Here is a 19,011-nt window from a genome sequence, read left to right on the forward strand (position 1 = left end):
TCCCCAGTCCTGCACCCACCAGCATGCCCTCTCTAGACAAGCTCAAAGGCCTGTCTGGAGAGAGAGAAAATAAAAAAGCCTCCAGCGCTCATCCTGCAGGACATTGGTCACATAGGCCTCAGCTACACCTACAAGTCTAGCGCGACGGAGGGGTGAGATTCTCGCAATATTGTTATCGTGAGATCTCCCCCTCTGTTTACACCCATTGTGCGATGGCCTCAGAGGAACAGGATGTCACACCTGCCATTTTGTTTTTTGTTTTCTTAAAGGAGAAGAGCGCTTGTGCGCAAAAAGTTAGGGTTTTTTTTATTTAAAACTATTTTCCCCACTCATCCCACCCCACCCCCAATGGGCATAGAGCTCCTGAGTAGCTCTGCGCCCCATGCGTGGTTCACGGCTCCTTGCAAGTAAACCACAAGGAGCCAAGACAAACCGCGACGCCGGCCCATATGTTCTGCGGTCTTGGGATCAGCCCGAGACCATGGAAAAAGCGGGCTACAACTGTATCATCCCTCCCTGCTCCCAGGATCCCCTGTGCACCCCATCCAGCTATGTCCACAGAATCCTTTATATTTAAAGTCTTCCATCTCATGAGAGAGCAGTCCATAGGATGCTTCAGTATATCCAAGAAGTAATCTTAATGATATTACTGCTAGCATGCATGCTTTTATTATAACTTCAACAACTTCTTTCCATTTTAATTTCTTACCAAATATGGAAATCATAACACCTGCTTACCAAATATGGAAATCATCCGTTCTTTGTACGGATCATCTCCAATGTAGATTCATCCCTGAATTCTCCATTTTGTTAAGTTAAGACATCAAATACCAATTGTATAAAACTTTCAAATTGTTTTCCTGTAAAGCTGTATGACTTGTAAGATAGCACTCCATGTATTCAGGATCTGCCTTCCAAAAGAGGAAGGGCTGAAGGGGCTGCCATTGGAAGATGGAACAGAGAATTCCTCTTCTGCCATCACAGTTAATCCAGTGTACATCTAGATCCAACTCATTCCTATTCAGCTTTACTCCACAATATTTATCTATTTATTTATTTGATTTGTACCCTGCTTTCTACCAAGAAAATAACACCCAAGGCAGCTAGTTTGACCATTTAGCTCTCAAAACTTGGATTTTATTTCCTCCATCGTTACAGTATATTTTCTGATAGCAGCCTTCTGGTATTCTGAGTTTGCACTAACAATTTTTCAAACCATGTTAATTGCCAATTGACACCATAGTTTCTTACCAAATAATTTAAAAAGAACCTTAACTGAAAATTATTGAACCACCAAATTCTCTTGTCAAACATGTCTGCCGTTAAAGAAATCTAATATTCTACAAGGATCCACCTTTTCCATATTGACACAGTTTTGGTTGATAACTCCCAACACTTAACAGTTTTTGGATATAACCTTTTTGCCAAAAATACGCAATTAGGAGCATCTAATTGTCTAAACTTGAACTGAACCATTTCCCATCTTGTACAAAAGGAGCAAAGCATGGATTTATCAGAAATATTTGATGGCCATATTTTCTTATTACAACATGAAAATGCTTTTAATGGAATCTCTAGCTCATGCTATTCTTGTAAATTTATTAATGCTTGAGAGAGTGTCAAAACCCATGCTGAAAGTCTATCTCTACTGCTATATAATAGATTTTATACTAGGCATATACATGCCTCGATTCATCTTACATTTATCATATGTGATTCTAGTCATTTGCTTCCGGTAGTGATTTTTTTCATAAATAATTCTAACTTTTCTGTTGAAATGACAATTTGCGAAGTTAGAAATAAATATATTGGGTTAGATCCAGGTTTTGGCATGTACAATGGGGCTGGTGAAAGTATACTTCCCTGCCTCTCCTCCTGCTCCAGCCTTTAGCAAATGCTACACAGAGGGTCGGAAGACCCCGCTGAATGAGGTAGGCTGTGGGTTATCCAAAAATTTGGTGGAAATGCCTTCCATCAGCCCTATCATTATTTGCTGTTTGTTACTATTGTTATGCCAGTAACTATCCAGTTTATCCTTAGTTGTCCTTGAAATGTGTTTGGGCAAAACTAGATTTGAAATGTATAGTGCTATACAGAAAGTCTAGGTTGTTCTCCGGCTTACATTTTGTAGAGACTGATCTTGCCGAGAGTCTTTTTTAGTAGTGTATCTCTTCCCCTTATCTTTTCCAGCCTTCGGCAGAAGAAAGAAAGCCTTCCCCAGAGACATTGGATTGGACCAGCCAATTTAGTAAAATGCAAGCCATGTCCTCTGTCGCATGCCAGCTCTGTTTGTGGTTCTGATGGACATACTTACACAACCAAGGTAATTGCATACCATACTAAAAACCTTTATGTTGAAATTCATGGGGCCACAAAGACACCTTAAGAAATTTAAACCTAGCTGTGCAGCATTCCAGCCCAATTCATTTGACAAAGCTGTTTAATGGAGGATAGTCTGTAAGGAGAACTGTTACCCTGCCGCTGCCCATGTGTCAAGTTGTGGAGTGAAAGGGTTGTCAGGTTCAAGAGAATCCCATCAGTCTTCCAACATCTCGGGCTATCTTATTTGTCATGAGGACACCATCAAAAGTGAAAGTAGTCTAGATTCTAAAACATATTTGAAGTATTGTACAATTGCCAGATTGGATGCACAATGGAAATAACGTTGATCTTATGTTTAGAGTGTGCTTAGAAAACAGTAACAATTGATTGAAGACACCTGTTATGAGAATATGTGGCTTTATGTTGCTCTATATTTCCTTCTCTTTATGATGTCACATAACCCATTAAAATGAATGATGCTGCATTGCATTTATATCACTCATTGCATGGTTGTTAAGAGAGAAAAAGCCTTTGTGGGAAGTGTAACATTTGACTTGATAGTGAAAATATAACTTAGAAGTACCGTAACTTGTGCGGCTGCTTTTGTGTTGAATAGGTCATATATACCAGTATGTCAAAGGCATTGCTAAGATACTAAAGGAGTTTCACATCTAAGAACAGATAACCCAGTGGATTTTTTAAAACAACAACAACAACAACAACAACAGATTATTAATGCCTTAGGCATTGATTTGGTAAGAGGATATCTCCTCTTTAGTCATGTTTAATTCAGGCTTTGTAAGTGGAGTTAAGAGTTTTATGCTTTGTTCTTTGCAGCATGCTGCATTGCACTACTCATTTATTTATGCATGCATTCATTTAAATGTGTAAAGGTGGGTATGAACCTTTATAATAGGGGTAGGAAATGCACTCCAGATGTTTTGGACTACAACTCCCATAAAACCCAGCCAGTGTGGCTAATAGTCAGGAGGGTACCATGTTGCCTATCCCTGAATAATAATCATCATCCTTCTCATTTAAAAATACAGATGAAAAAGATAAAATGCATCCTTACAGACAACTTAAAAATGTCCACCAAAGTTGGACATTTTTCCTAATTTCTGGCCATCATTGTTGCCCAAAATAAGAAATCCTCACATTACCTCCAGAACACACTAAAATTTATATATAGCAATTTTCTGCAGGAACAGCTGTTCACAGTTGGGAAAGAGACCATAGGTAAGTGGTAGTGCACACGCTTTGCATGCAGAAAGTCCCAAATTTAATCGCTATCATCTCTACTTAAAGCAGAGATGAGGAACATCTGGCCTGGAAGGGGTATGTGTCCCCCTGCCATGTTGACTGGCAGCAGCTATCCCAGGCCCTGCCCCCTTTCCCCCAGACCACACCCCTCTCCTTCAGGCAGGCAATTGCCTCCATCTCCCTCACACGCATTTTTTTTAAAAAAACACCTCATGCCTCCAATAGCTGATTGGAGTAAGAGATTTTTCCTCTTCCCTCCACTCTCACTGAATTTATGCTTTTTAAAAGCTTCCATTGGCATTTGGGGGTCAGCGTGGTGCTTGAGGGCTAACCATCCTCACCCCAAGGGCTAACCATCCTCACCCCAACACTGCCACCATCTTAAAAAGAATTGCTGCTTATGCTGCAACCAGTTACTTAATAAGTCTTTTAAAAGGTTTTTTTTTGGGGGGGGGAGGGAGTGTAACTGCTGGTGTGTGTATTAATGTGGGTGTGTAAGGGGGATGGACTATCATGTTGGGGAGCCACATGCCAGTAGTGCCAGGCTGTGGCCCTACTCACCGCTGACATTGGGCCACTAATGAGCTTGGTAGCAAGGCTAGGAAAGCTCTCTGCTGGAGGGCCATAAGTAATAGTGGACTAGGTGGATTCAGTATCAGGCAGCTTCATTATGGGATCAGCTACCATGAATGCCCTTGTGCATATTCTAGTTCAGGGCTTTCAATCGGTAGGCCAAATTCAATTTCCGAGAAGCTCTTGGGTGTAACACTTCAGTGGTAGGTGGGGCCCAAAAGCAAAAGGGACATCTACAAAAACAGCAGCACGTTTTCGCTGAAAGAAGTTACTGTCAGTAACAAAGCCTGATGAGAGGAATTTCAACCGTTTAGAATGCGGGGAGGGGAAAAACCATGCAAATGGCAAAAACCCACGAAATGATCCCTGGTTTGTGAAAAAGGGGGTGGGGCCTGAGGAAGAATACTTTGTACCGTTCTGGTCACCCCACCTAAAACAAGGATGTTATAGAGCTGGGAAAAGGGCAACTATACTTTTTTAAACTTGTAACCAAAAAGTGAGCAGTCCCCTGACAATTGATGTCTAAACAGTTGTTATATAAGAATAAGAAAAGTTAATTAATACAATTTTAGGGGGGGGAAGCAATTCAAGAAGTAGAGTGAAAAAGAGAAAGAGAAAGAAGAAAAAAGAGAAAGACCTAAATAAACAGTTATACTAATTAATAAGTGTGCTGTATGATCTTCAATTGCTGTTACAATGTCCAAATGCTCAAATCTGAAGTGGGCATATATTGTTGTAAGTCCAGTGGTGATGTATGTCGAATAAATATCCACCATGAAAAGACAGCGGTTCTGTTTTTCCATGGATGATTTTAATAGAATGTAAGCCTATGCGGCAGGGTCTTGCTATCTACTGTTTTACTCTGTACATCACCATGTACATAGATGGTGCTATATAAAATAATAATAATAATAATAATAATAATAATAATAAGAAGAAGAAGAAGAAGAAGAAGAAGAAGAAGAAGAAGAAGAAGAAGAAGAAGAAGAAGAAGAAGAAGAAGTTGTTTTTTCTGGTATGCCACAGACCATATATTTCGGTACCATGCCGATAATTACACTGCTGTGTAATTGTCTGGCGAGTGTCAGTTGTTAAGAAGAAGAATAAATCTTTACATTTCAAACTTACATTAGATCCTTTGTATATTGATAATAAAAATAATTCTGGATCATATACAATCGTTTCTCTAATAATAACCATTACTTCTCTATGTACTAATCTCCAGAATCCCTGTATATGTGGACAAGTCCACCATAAATGAAAATACATGCCTTTCACCCCGCAGCCTCTCCAACAAAGGTGGCTGCATGTTGAAGTAATATGTGCTAGCTGTATTGGTGTATTGGGCCCTCGGAGTCCCGATTGGCGCCAACGTTGATTGCATTTCGACGCCAAGTAAAACATGGCTTTTTAACAAAGCCTTTGATGGTTAAACTCACTGGCACATTGTTTTAACTGTTTTAACTGCTTTTCTTGCTTTTAAATTATATATTTTTTTAACTTGGATCATGGTTTAATTTGTTTTTAACTGTGTATATTTATTGTTTTATACTGTATGATTTTATCTGTATGCCGTTCTGAGATCTTAATGATATAGGGCAGGATATAAATGTTTTAAATAAATAAAAATAAAATACAATACCATCTTTGTGGCATTTTCAGAGAAGTTTCTCGAATGGAAGCTGATATTGATCTAAATAGTCTATTGTTTCATTATTTGTTCCAGCTAGTGTCATCTAATTCAAAGGGAAGACATGATAGAGTTGTACAAAATTATGTATGGTGTGGAGAATGTGGATAGGGAGACATTTTTCTCCCTCTCCCATAATACAAGAACCTGCAGTCATCCCATGAAGCTGATTGGAGGGAGATTCAAGACAGATAAAAGGAAGTACTTCTTCACACAGCACAAAGAAAAACGATGGAACTCACTACCACAAGATATAGTGATGGCCACCAATTTGAATGGCTTTAAAAGGGGGTTGGATAAATTCCTGGAGGAGAAGGCTATCAATGGTTACTAGCCTTGATGGTTGTATGCTACCTCTAGTATTTGAGGCAATAAGCCTGTGTGCACCAGTTGCTGGGGAACATCGGTGGGAGGGTGCTGTTGCACCATGTCCTGCTTTGTTGGTTCCTGGTCGACAGCTGGTTGACCACTGTGTGAACAGTTCTGGACTAGATGGACCCTTGGTCTGATCCAGCATGGCACTTCTTATATTCTTAAGGGGGCTTTGCAATCTGGGGTACTCTGGCGGGCTGGATTGGGAGCCCAGGTAGGCCAGATTTGGCCCACGGGCCTGTGTATTTTCATACACAATGGTATATTTAAGAGAATGATATGGAGATTGTGCCCAGGCGTTTGAGAGAGGGCTATATTCTCAGATACCTAGGCTGGAAATACCTGTGTACTGTGTGGAAGGCAAGTTAATTCATTCTGCTACTGAAGCTTTTTAATGGTTACTGAGTGCAGTTCCATACAGAGAGCACGGAGAATACTCTAGGCTTAAGATGACATTGGCGTTAGCAGGCTTCCTTGTAAAAGAAAATAAAGGTGATAAAAAGCAGTCTTAGTCCGTTGCCAGATGAGGACTTAGCCTGGTGTGAGGCCCGGGCTCCCTGCCGTGTGTGCAGATGACGCACAGGGGATCCTGGGGTCAGGCTGGGCTAAATCCTCCCTTGACCTGGGATAACTGGATCCACTTATGGCTCGGCTTTTCCGCAGCCCCGGCTGAGCCCGGGGCTGCGGAAGGTCTAGCTACTCCTGTGGCTTTTCCCAGCTGCTCGTTTCCCAGCTGCTCATTCTGTTTCTTTTCCCATAGGAGCGCTATGCCCATCGGGCCGGGGGGGAATCACGGGGGGGAGATGGGGGCCGGGGGAAAGAGCGGACCCGGCAGGAGAGATGGGGGGAAGAGTGGAACCAGGGTGGGGAGATCACGGACGGGGGCGCGGAGGGGGCATTGGACATGGCAGGCGGGTGATCGGGTGGGCATGGCGAGTGGGCTGGCAAGCGGGCAGGGGGGCATCAGACATGGCGGACGGGGGGAAGAAGAATGGGGCCAGGGCAAGGAGATCGGGGATGGGCGAGTGAGCGGGGGGCAGACATGGCGAGCGGGGGGAGGATGGGCAAGCGAGCAAGCAGGCAGGGGGGGCATCAGACATTGTGTGGGGGGAAATCAGGGGCAGGGGGAGCAGGGAACCCTTTATTTTTTTAAAAAAAACCTTACCTTTCCATTGGTGCGCTCCTGCGCACATGGCCCTTTAATTCAAAAAAAATGGAGGACGCGACGGGGCTTTCCCTTTTTCCATCGCGTGTTATGTGTAGAAAAGGGCGACAGCCCGCACTAGCTGTAGTGCGGCCTCGCCCCGACTCCCCACCGGATTATCAGGTAGGTCTAGCAAGGCCGTTAGTGCCACCGTTGCCACCACCACCACCACTGCTACTTGGCCAACCAAGAGAAATGATGGTTTGAGGGATACCCTAAAGCTACGAGCCTGAACGGATAGGGAAACTGAGCCCCACCAATAACACATTAAGCAGGGCCTAAAATATGTGATGAATGACTGATCTTTTGGTTCTGAACTTACCTTTATTAGGAAACAAGGGGAAGACAACTAGTAAAAAAGCATGTTCAAGTGTTTAAGATAGCCAAATGATAGCAATGTCCCAAGTAGTTCAGTATCGGAAGTGTGGTGGTGGTGCTAAACCATCTTAAGGGTTAGTTAATAGCCGTATTCAAAATAGTGAAAATTAATTTGAAATTGGTAGGCATGTGGCACTTCTCTGATAATTTCATTTTTAAGCCAGCTGTGAAGGTGGTCTAGAAAAAATATGTTAAAAATATTGGGCATGATCCTTTTCACACAGATGCAGAGCCAAAAATGGAGGGATTCCTATAAACAGAATCCTGTTTCCCCTTCTCACTCTCCTTCTTGGTGCCTGTGCAGTTTAAAAGATTTCCATACAGGAAGTAAATAGAAAGCTTGGCCTTTCTTAATATTAGCATTTCTTAATTGCTCCACTTGCTCAGTACGTTTATAAGGTGGTTTCATATGGACTGCTTACTTTCGTGTCCCAGATATGTGCATACTAACCAAATTCTCTGATGCTGATCCCTTTTGTGTTTTCCTTCAAAATAAATTTCCATTCTCCTGTGATTATCTTTCTCTTCCATAATCCTTTTAGCCACTTAGAATATGCTCAGATTAAAAATAAATAAATTGGGATTGACTTGATAAATATATAGCCTTGTATTGTACATTCAGTTGATCTGTTTCACAGGCATAATGGGTCTTTACGGCAGGATTCTGCCTGAGCTTTCAGAAGCCCCTTTGATTATTTATCATTAGATCTAAATATTCCTTGATCGAGAGTCCTTGATATTGCTGCTTCACAAGGCTTTTCTGGCTTAGTGTTGACTTTATTAGTTATAATGAAGACATCTCATGACTCCTGTTCTTGCCGTGGCACTCTGTGAAAGTGATGCTTTCCCACTGCTCATTCAGCTTTGATAGTCAATATTGGCCTCTGAAGTGACAATGTAGGTAAAATGAATGTTTGGAGGAAGGTCAACATCACACCCATTGCCCCCATTCTTGACCTCTAGACTGGTGAATGGGTTTGCACAATGGTGAATGAACACATGGAGGTTGAGGGTGGTACCCACAGATGCCCATCTCAAATAGGGATATATCAGAATTTTGTTTTTGATTGCAAAGCATGCAACTCTGCCCTGTTTCCAACTCCAAAGACAATCACGAGTGCAAGCATGTTCATAAATTGCAGGACATGTGCTCAGGTTTGATTTGTGCAAATTTCCTAAACTTGTGCAAGTTGCCTAAATTTCTACAAACTTTATAATTTGTGCTAATTTCCCTGTAGGCCAAATCAGCCCTGCTTTAGTCTATGGAGAAAATTTGTGTAAATTTATGTCATTTGCCTAATTTTAGGAAATTTGTGCAAATCGAACAAGGGAAAGTTGTGCAAATTTCATGTTTAATCCCTGCTTGATTCACACAATTTTCCTGTTCAGAGTGAGCAGCAGTTGCAAATGGGAATGGGAACTGGGCACGAGATGAATGGTGAGCCGATGATAAGAGTATCCTGGTGATCTCGAATGTTGCTTGTTCGCCCGTCCCTAATATTAACTTCCCGCATCTGTACAGGTTAATATCTTCAGCTGATATGTGTAAACAATTCTGACCTCTCTATATCTGTACTTAGTTCAATTAACTTGTGATCCCCATAAAGACTGTAAAGAAACCCTTTTTGTTACCAGTGACTGCAAAATGAAGCATAGATTAATCTGTTTCTTTCCCCCAATTATTATCCTATATCTCTTCACATATGCTGGGCAAATAAAAAAAATATTGCATTCATCATAATCAGACACAGAATTCTTCCTCCCACTCATCCTCTCCCATGCATATTGATAGCAGGTGTTTTTGAAAATTTGGACTGAAGTTTTTCCTGGCTACTGTACAATGAATAATAATCTCTTGACAGCTAAGATAGCCCAAATTTTCAAATACAGGGGGATGGATCCAGATTTAAGTGTGAGGAACTAGGTTGTAACCCCCTGAAAATGATACACAGAGTCAACAGACCCTGCTGAATGGGGTAAGCTGTAGTGTGTGGGGGAGAGGAATCCCCCCAAATTGGGCAGAGGGGCTTTCTGTGAGCAGAGCCCTTTCTCTCATAGAAAGTCTCTTCATTTCATGGTAGGCAGATCCTGGATCCAACCCATTATGTTTTATATGGCAAGAAAGTGGTCCATTGCTTTCCTGTGCCTTCCTGTGACTGGATTTGTTGTAAAACAACTTTCCCCAACTTGGTGCCCTCCAGATGTGTTGGACTACAACCCCATCATCCTCAACTAGGGTGTTGGCTGGGATTGATGGGGAGTTGTAGTCTGGAGAGTGCCAGGTTGGGGGAAAGCTGCTTAAAATGCAAACAGGTGTCTGGCTTTTACAGCTTGACACAGGTAACGTTAAAATCTTCAACTCTAGTATGTTGCTTTTCAAAAGAAATTATTTGTTAATAAAGTGCAAACTTCTAAGAAAATATTTTTCATCCCATCCATCCCTCTCAAAAAGAAAGAAATGTCTGAAAATTATGATTTGGGGAGGGGAGAAATTTCCATGTGTAATCCTTCTCCTGGAGCCAGATCTTTCAACTTGGATGTTTATAGTAATCACAACTCCAGATTCTGAAAAAACTCAGCAATTCAGAATTGACTACTGAGGAAAATACAAAAGTTGAGGAAAATCGAGGACATTTCCACCAAATAAGCATGCGTACATAGGAGTTCACTGTCCAATCACCTTTGTTGAGTGTGACAAGCCCCAGCCTTCCTCCCAATTTTAGAGCTGGGAAGAGGGCAGAGTGTCATTGCCAAAGTTGCACTATGCATCTGAGGCACTCCATCTGGCAAGGACAATCCCCAGACCTCCTCTTAAGTTTGTACCTAGAGGTAGAGTGGGGTTGTCCTAACAGTTGTATCATGCTTTGAAGCCACTTTGAGCTCAACATCTGGTTCTGTTTAGCTTAGAGGGGAAATGTAAGGGGAAATGATAGAAGTCTATAAAACTATGCATGGAGAGGAGGAAGTGGATAGGCGGACATTCTTTTCCTTCTGTCATAATCTTAGAACCCAGGGTCATCCCATGAAGCTGATTGGTAGGAGATTCAGGACAGATCAAAGGAAGGACTTCTTCATAAAGTACATAGTTAAATTATGGAACTCAGTTCCTCCAGGCCTAGTGATGGCCACCAACTAGGTCAGCTTTGAAAAGATAACCGACAAATTCATGAAGGATAAGGTGATCAGTGGCTACTAGTCATGATGGCTGTATTTTATAACTGGTATCAGAGGAAGTAAGCGTCTCAGTACCAGTTGCTGGTGAACATGAGCATTCATGTCCTGTTGTGGGCTTTCCATAGACTTTTGGTTGGCCACTATATGAGCAGAACGCTGGACTAGATAAGCCTTTGTTCTGATCTAAGATGACTCCTCATATGATTTTAAGCTCCCCTACATCTTAGGAGATGGTCTTGAAGACCCTGGCAACCACAAAATGTTGGTTGGCTACCAAGGAACCCTGATTATACACTTTGCAGATTGCATTGTTTTTAGGTACATGATTTTGGTATTTTAAACCTACAGAAACCTTAACACGCTGCATAGTCTCCTACTATTTGCTGTTTGAAAACTACTGTGTTTCCAATTAGTCAGTGGTACATCATGGCCATTCTCTAAGGAGAAATGTAAAGCTGACAAGTCTAATGCTGGATAATTTCCCTGCCTGTAATGTTACCACGTCGTTCTCAGGGATTGCCAACTTTTATGAGCTTGGCATTTATTTCAGCTGTTTGACTTCACACAAGGTTTCATTTTCCGTGCAATCTAAATTGTTTCAAACAACTGCTGTGAAACTAAAGGTCAAGATTTAATGTCCTAGCAAATAAAATGTTGATCATTGTAAGTAATTATCAGGTAATTCTAGTGCCTGCCCAAAATTTCAGGGAATGTTCTAGGCTTCAGTGAGCAAAGACCTTAATGAGCTTGACAAAATTCAGAGCAGCAGAAGTGGCATTTATGGATTATCGCTGTTTTGAATTCTAACCCAGAAGAGGCAGTGCATCTGACATGATGGAGATAATACTGTAGCATTATAAATACAGTGTCGCTGTGAATCTGGAATGTAGAAAATTAGTTGCCCCACAGAGGCCAAACTTATCAGAAGATCTAGGAATGTGTATCAACATCTTAGAATATGAAGCCTAACAGAGAAACTGCTGTAGTATTGTTGCTTTTTGAGAATTTGAGATGTAATGAGATTTGTAGCTTTCATTTGTCTTTTCCCGCCAAAGTTTCTAGTGCCTATGATTGTGAACAAAAAAATGGAAATATTTGATCTATTGCTTCTTTCTGCATATTAAGGCTTCTGCTCTCAGATTTTCTGCCCCTGCCAAACCCTTTCATACATGAGTCATACTGTATACCTCCTATATATATGCAATTCTCTTAGTATGCCGTATAACCTGGTTTTCATTCTGCCATTTCTGACAGACATATTGGAACAAACCCTCCAAATTCTATAGACGCAAATATTCCTGTTTTTAAATTGTTGGTTGTTTGTATGCTCTTCATGGTTTTAATTTTTGTGAACCGCCCAGAGAGCTTCAGCTATTGGGTGGTATAAAAATGAAATAAATAAATAAATAAAAATAACCCCAATCTGGGCTAATCACTTTGGGTTGTTGCCTTGTATACATTGAGTTCCATGTCTTGTGAATGTTAAATTAAACCAAGGAATTCTCTATGTATACACCAGGGAAGTTGCTGCACACTGGCAAAGCATTTCTCATCCTAGCCAAGAATAAAAAGCCCATATGTACATAGAGCTCTATGCATGTACTAGCAAGCCTAAGGACCTTGTGTTTGTTACACATATAGTTTAACCTAAATAAGTCTCCAATTTAAATCCCCGCAGAATTAAAACACACACACACACACACATACACACTCAAGGTCTGATAGACAGCTTGCCCCTGGGATATTTCTATTCAAATCCTTGCTTGGTCATGGCTCCAGTGGTGGGTGGCCTTTGGATCTACTTTGGTTTGATAATTGTAAAATGTGACTAATAGTGCTCAAGGATTCTTCCATATGGAGGGGTTCTAGCACTAACAATTAGAAGGCATTGTTAGCGGTAATTTCGTATTCCCCCCCCCTAATGGGTTTTCTGTGGGAGGAAAAAAGATGAAAGAAGTGCTGGGAAAACACAGGAGAATTATGAGTAGTGTTGTCCAGATTCCCCCCGCCCACCCCCCCTCGGCAAATAAAATTCTGTGAATGAAGCAGGGCGATCAGACAGTTAAAGTACATTGTTGGTGCTAGAAGACAAAGAAGAAGAAGAAGAAGAAGAAGAAGAAGAAGAAGAAGAAGAAGAAGAAGAAGAAGAAGAAGAAGAAGAAGAATGCTTCATCTGGAAGCACCCTAAATAACATGACTGTAAAAGTAATCCCAAACAAGAAAACTATGCTAGTCTGGGACTAAAGCAAGAAGAAAGTATCTGAAGGGGCTGTGTAGCTTGAATAAAGGGTCAGGTTTACCCTACCCCTGTGATCAATGCAGTGGCTCGCCCTTACTGGAAGGCTAGGTGCCTGAAGAAAGGGTCTAATAGATTCCCGCGCTTTCACATGCAGATCCAGGGAGGGGTGAAGTTCCCTTATGTAAATAAAGAGGCCCTCGTTTATCTCAAGCTCTGGTGTCTGTGTCTTTATTCCATGCTTCCTTCTCCACTCACAAAAGTAATCCAGAACAAGAAACCTATGCCAGTCTGGAACTAAAGCAAGAAGAAAGTATCTGAAGGGGCTGTTTTTGTTCCATGTTTTGGAAAACTGTTCAATATGTTTTATGTTTGCTGCTTTTTTTTTCATGGGTATTTTCCTTTTGAAACAATCTTTTACAATAATTGTATAATTAATGGGTGCAGCAGCAAGTGCATAGCTTTTAGACATTGCATTTTAATTTCTTCTGTTACCTTCTACACTGCTTATTTCTAAAGGAAAAATAAAATCGTTTTGTCCTTTTAGAATTGAAATGCCAATCCATTACATGATGAAGTGGGTTTATGATAACCAAAGCCACTGTCAGATGGATATCAGCTTTCCTGTTATCTTGGCTGTCCATAGCAGGGCAACCTTTTATAATAAATGGTCATAGTGTTGCTGTTTTTAGCACTCTCATGGCTCCCACTGTGCTGCCAGAGCCACTGCATTGAATGAGATCACAACAGCCACCACAATGGTTCTTTCCAGTTTCAAAAAGCCTTGGAGCTCACCAGCTCCAGTCATCTTGAAAGACGTTGCCCGTTCTTCCTTGCTTAAACACATGGCACCTCAATGACTGCAAGTCACCCAGTGGCCAGTGGTTGCACCCCAGCACAATCTCAATGGTCATTCTCTGGCAATGATGGATGGTGAGATTTGTACCATTGTTTTGCTGTTGTTTCAGATTAACACCAGTAATACCATTTTGGCAGGCAGTGCATTTGCTGACAAATAGGCTTTGGCATTTGATGATTGGTTTTTGGATGTTTTCTGTCATGAAGGTATAGGCCTAAATCCAATATATCATTAGCGGAAGAAATTGCTCCATTAGCAGAGCTCCGCTCTCCTTTCCCACTGTGTAAGCAATTGCACAACGGCTACCTGACCACTTTGTAAGCCTAAGATCTGCAAGTGATTGTGTAAGAAGTACTTTAAGTTGTATTTTCTCCTTGCACTTAGTTCAGGACTTGATTTCCACTGGTGCAGCATCATTTGTGCTAGCAGAATGACACTGTTGGATGCAACCCATGGAGCACAGTATATAATTATAAAAATATGATTTTGCTGCCAGAGTCTGACTGTGTTTCATAGTTATTATTATTTCAGAATATTTAAGATAATTGTACAGAATTTTCCACATTGGAAGTCTGGCATAAGCGTTGATTATAGTGTCTCATGTAAGTAACTAAAATTTGAACAGTAATATGTTGCTCACAACAACGGTAGCAATGCTTCCAAAACCATAGGCCAGCCTCTTCCAGCTTGGTGTCCTCCAGATGTGTTGGGCTTCAACTCCCATCATCCCCAGCCAACCGTGCTGGTTGGGGATGATGGGAGGGCACCAGCCTAGGGAAGGCTGCCATAGGCAGAATGAGAGTGAGCAAATGCCCCTTTCTTATTGCTTTCTTCTTCACTTTTCACATACAAATTATAACAGAACCATACGGCTGTCCTTCTAGCAAACAAAGTCCTTAAAAATCAACAGAGTTTAATTAAGAGAAATTATGTTTAGGATGAAGTCTTAATGTGAATTATACCTTTTTCCTTTTCAGAAAGCGCATCCTAATATATATAATTTTTCGGGTGCCACCAGTGTCCAAAAGGATATCCAGTAAGGTATTGAGGTTTTGCAGTGAATTGAAAAAAAATCTATTAATGATAATGGCAAAAAAAAGGAATTACTGGATTGATACAACATTTGCCTGGAACAGCAGGAGATCCAGGAAAAGAGAATTTAGCATACATTCATGCTGTGTATTGCACAATTCTTGAATTCTATCCCATAATGCATAAATTGCCAGTGTGCTAAACTCTAGTAGGAGGAACTGCAGATTATTATTGGATTATCTCCACTTCCTGATTTTTGTTTATGGTTATATTAGGTATGCATCAGATACATATTTCAGATTTTTTTGACAGTTAAGTGACGCTCATGACAGTCTTGTAGTTGGTTTTAAAGAAGCTAAAAGTTCAGAGATGGTTGTATGTAAAATCATCGCTCTTCTTGTATGAAAAAAACTACTCTTCAGGCTTCAATGTCTCCAATAACCATCTTGAATTATGACCATATTTGAAAGAGTGCCTTCCCCTCCTCTTTAAAAAACAAACACCTAAGCATATATAGTTAGAATCCCTATACTTCCAGTGGAACCTACCGTCTGGTACCTGTGGCTCCTCTAAATGAGCCATTTAGTGCATACTCATGATTGGCCACTCACTGAAGTTTTGGGGTTGATTTAATGATGTCATTAACAACCAGGACATCTCCTGCAAAATCCTCTAGAAATCCTGGGATAAAAAGAAACACTTTTAAAGTTGAAATAGCTGGGAAACAGCAGGATATTCTGCTACTAGATGGCTCTGTCTCAACAGAACTGAACGGAGGGAAAGTATTCAATTCAAGCCCCTTGTTGTCCCTCTCCTCCCATGTAATACAGCCCAGAACAATTATGCCAGAGAACCAGGAAGCAGAAAAGCACCAGGAAACAACACAAATGTAGAGGCACACTGTGTCTGGGTTTGCATTCAAAAGCCATATCCTTAAACAGCTATTAACTGCCAAGGTGGAATACCTAGGATCAAATTTCTATTCATCCTTTAATTGTTGTGCTCTTTGTACACTTATAATTATAGAAATTATACACTCTGTCAAAGGCAGTCAGCTTATTATTTTTCAGCTTGGCCTTTTCTCCCATGAAAATGACATGGCAACCAGGGAGAAATCGATATATGGAGTGCAGGAGTAGGGTTGTGCCCACCGGTCTTGCTTCTATTCTTCATGTGTTGATCAGGTCCTCTGTACAGAACCTGACTTACGGAGGGCTTAATGGAACTTGAAAGAACCACAAACTATACATTATTTTTTCCAGACAGAACTTAATCTTGCTCCCTGACATCACTCAACGAGGCAGTTCATTGCATTTCCATCATATCCTTTATAAATAATAATGAATTAAGCCAACAAGTGTTCTAGCCCTCTTATAAAATCCGTAAGCTATTAGTTAGCACTTTTGCCTCAGCTGCACATTAAGTAGAATAACTGCATAGCTGCCACTTTTACAGGATGTGTAATTAAGCTAGTTAATAAAGCAATTACCTGAACATGACGATGGCTGTTCTTCACTAATCAGAAAATGAAAATAAGGGTAATCTTAAATTACCAAATACTTCCGCAGTGACTAACAGCCCTTTCAGTGATCGGAAAGTACACATAAGTATAATGATTGTGACTGTAAGTATGTACATTGTTGTTTGGCAAATTTAATTAAATCATTGTAAACAAATTAATCCAATTACCAAGTCTCTTGTTTGAAAATGGGGACAAAAAATGCCTATTGTTGTCATAGTTCTACTAATTCAACAAGAAAAAAACAAGAGGCAAGCTGTGTTTCCAGCAACTGGGGAAAGAAGAGGGGAGGCTTTAGCTATCCAGCGTGTTTGCATTCTTTTGTTTTGCTTTGTTCCACACACCAAAGCCTGTATCTGTGTCTCAGGAACACTGGTAAACCTGCTTTATCCCAATCCCAATTACTAATTGAATGGCCAGAATCAAAGGAAGATGGAACACCTGTAATTTTAATGGTGTGTAGAAGAGGGGATTTCTGCAGGTACAGCTTTGCTCACCTGCATAGTAAGTTGCACTTAGCTCTTTCAGGCAGAGAAGGGGGCTAGTGTCCTGCAGAGGTTGCTTCCCCCCCACCAGCCTTTCCACAGTTTCTGTGATATAAACAGCACTATATCATCCTGTTCCTCCATGCAGCAGGACAGTTGTACTTGCTTTATCAGCACCAGCCTTCTCCCACCTCTACAGGGGTTTATGAATATACAAGTGTATTTAAATGTGTGTATGCACACATACATACATACATACATACACCTTTCTTCTCTCATGGGATTCAAGAAATCATGCATGGGGATTCCCAAGTAGTCTCCCATCAGGTACTGATGAGACCCAGACTTGTTCTATGATATGTGCAGTGTTCAACTGGGAAGAAAAAGAGCCAAGCTCCTCAGTTTAGATCAGACTCTATTATGTCTGTTTTAAGTTCCCTAAAAAGAAGCGAGATGGTATCCAACATCACTTTGAGCAGGAGGATGTTTCTAGCATAATGTCCAACCATCTATTCCTGATTGATTTCAACAGTTGGGATAAGATAGATTTCTTAGTGCTTAATGCCCTCGAAGTAAGTGAAACTACACTATCTTCTATCTGAGCTACAGACTTGGTTGCCTGTTATAGTGTTTATTGCTTGTAGGAGGGTTTATGTCCCTGTTGTACTTTCTCCTTGCTTATTTGGTGTTTGTTTTCTTTTCTGTGTAATAAAGGTTTAAATTGTACTTTTCTGCAATCCCAGATGTCTTTCCACATAGGGTGCTTATATAATTCTTTTCTTCTTTCCTAAGATTGCTGTTAATGTTGAAATTACTCACTATTTGAGATCAAGCTTAATCAAGGCAGATGAAACTAAAGAATCTTACTGGGAGAATTATGTCACGCTAGGCTTCCTTCTGTCTCCTCTAGCTGCTGCTGTCTAAATGTAATAATCTAGAGTGTGCATCACATGTCATCTTGCTTCTCTTCAGCATTGCTGGTGGCTAGTTCTCCAAGATCAAAGACAGAGCATACTAATAATGCAGTGAAAGATGGTTGAAGAAAGTGTTGACACAGACAGTAATAAACTATGCATTGTAACATTTGACAGCGTAAACAAATGTCACCATCGATGTAGCTTGTAATACATTGCAAATCTTGCAGTGTTTCTTCGGGTTTTTTCACGTCCAGGTTAGCCAGTTTATGAAGTATGGCGGATGTAATGGCACTCTGCATTGCCATCTGAATTAGACTAAATACATCCATCTTCATTATCGTTGTGGTTGTTGTCATTATTACTTACAACAACTAGGCACTGTAAAAAAATTAAGAAATACGTGAAGCCCTAACTGCAGACTTAGAGTCTAAAACAATCTACCATAAGTGAAATAAATACCAGAATATTTCCTGGCTATTTGTTTGCTTAGAGAACTTATACCCCATTATTTGCAATTTGCATGGTTCTGGGGGGCTTACAACAATTAATAGAAATGATACAATGACATGGAAAGAGTCTAAAATATTCTACAATAAAAGCCTGCCACTTAAAAATCATCTGCTCACCATAACAAATCCTTGTCAGGTCCAACACTTCAACCAGTCAGCAAAAATAGTAAGCATAAAAGAGGGGGCAAAACATGGGGTGAGGTATTTCACAACCCGGGTGCAGTAACTGAGAAGGCCCTCTCTCCAAACCAATTGTGCCTCAGACGTGGATGGGATAATAGGTACTAGGGAACAAGCAGGCTAGCATAGTAGGAGATTGCTACTCAGGTATCCTGGAACCAAGCCATGTAGGGATTTAAAGGCAGTCACCAACACTTTGAATTGTGCCCAGAAACAAATTGGCAACCAATGTAGCCAAATCAGCTGTTGCAACCTGGTTCTAATATGCTTCCATGAATGAACGCCTAGTAACATCCTT

At 40.8% G+C, this 19,011-nt stretch overlaps 1 protein-coding gene across 3 annotated transcripts in view; it reads left to right on the forward strand.

Annotated features, from left to right (window-relative positions):
• The window catches only part of SPOCK1 (SPARC (osteonectin), cwcv and kazal like domains proteoglycan 1), a 512,554-nt gene that overhangs the window by 350,164 nt on the left and 143,379 nt on the right, over window positions 1–19,011 (forward strand). For all 3 annotated transcript variants that reach the window (XM_063120773.1, XM_063120774.1, XM_063120775.1), the window contains exon 5: window positions 2,191–2,323. In XM_063120773.1, the coding sequence (XP_062976843.1) occupies window positions 2,191–2,323 (133 nt within the window). The remainder of the gene's footprint in view (window positions 1–2,190; window positions 2,324–19,011) is intronic.

Source organism: Elgaria multicarinata, chromosome 3 (genome assembly GCF_023053635.1).
Source record: "Elgaria multicarinata webbii isolate HBS135686 ecotype San Diego chromosome 3, rElgMul1.1.pri, whole genome shotgun sequence".
NCBI classification, from domain to species: domain Eukaryota; kingdom Metazoa; phylum Chordata; class Lepidosauria; order Squamata; family Anguidae; genus Elgaria; species Elgaria multicarinata.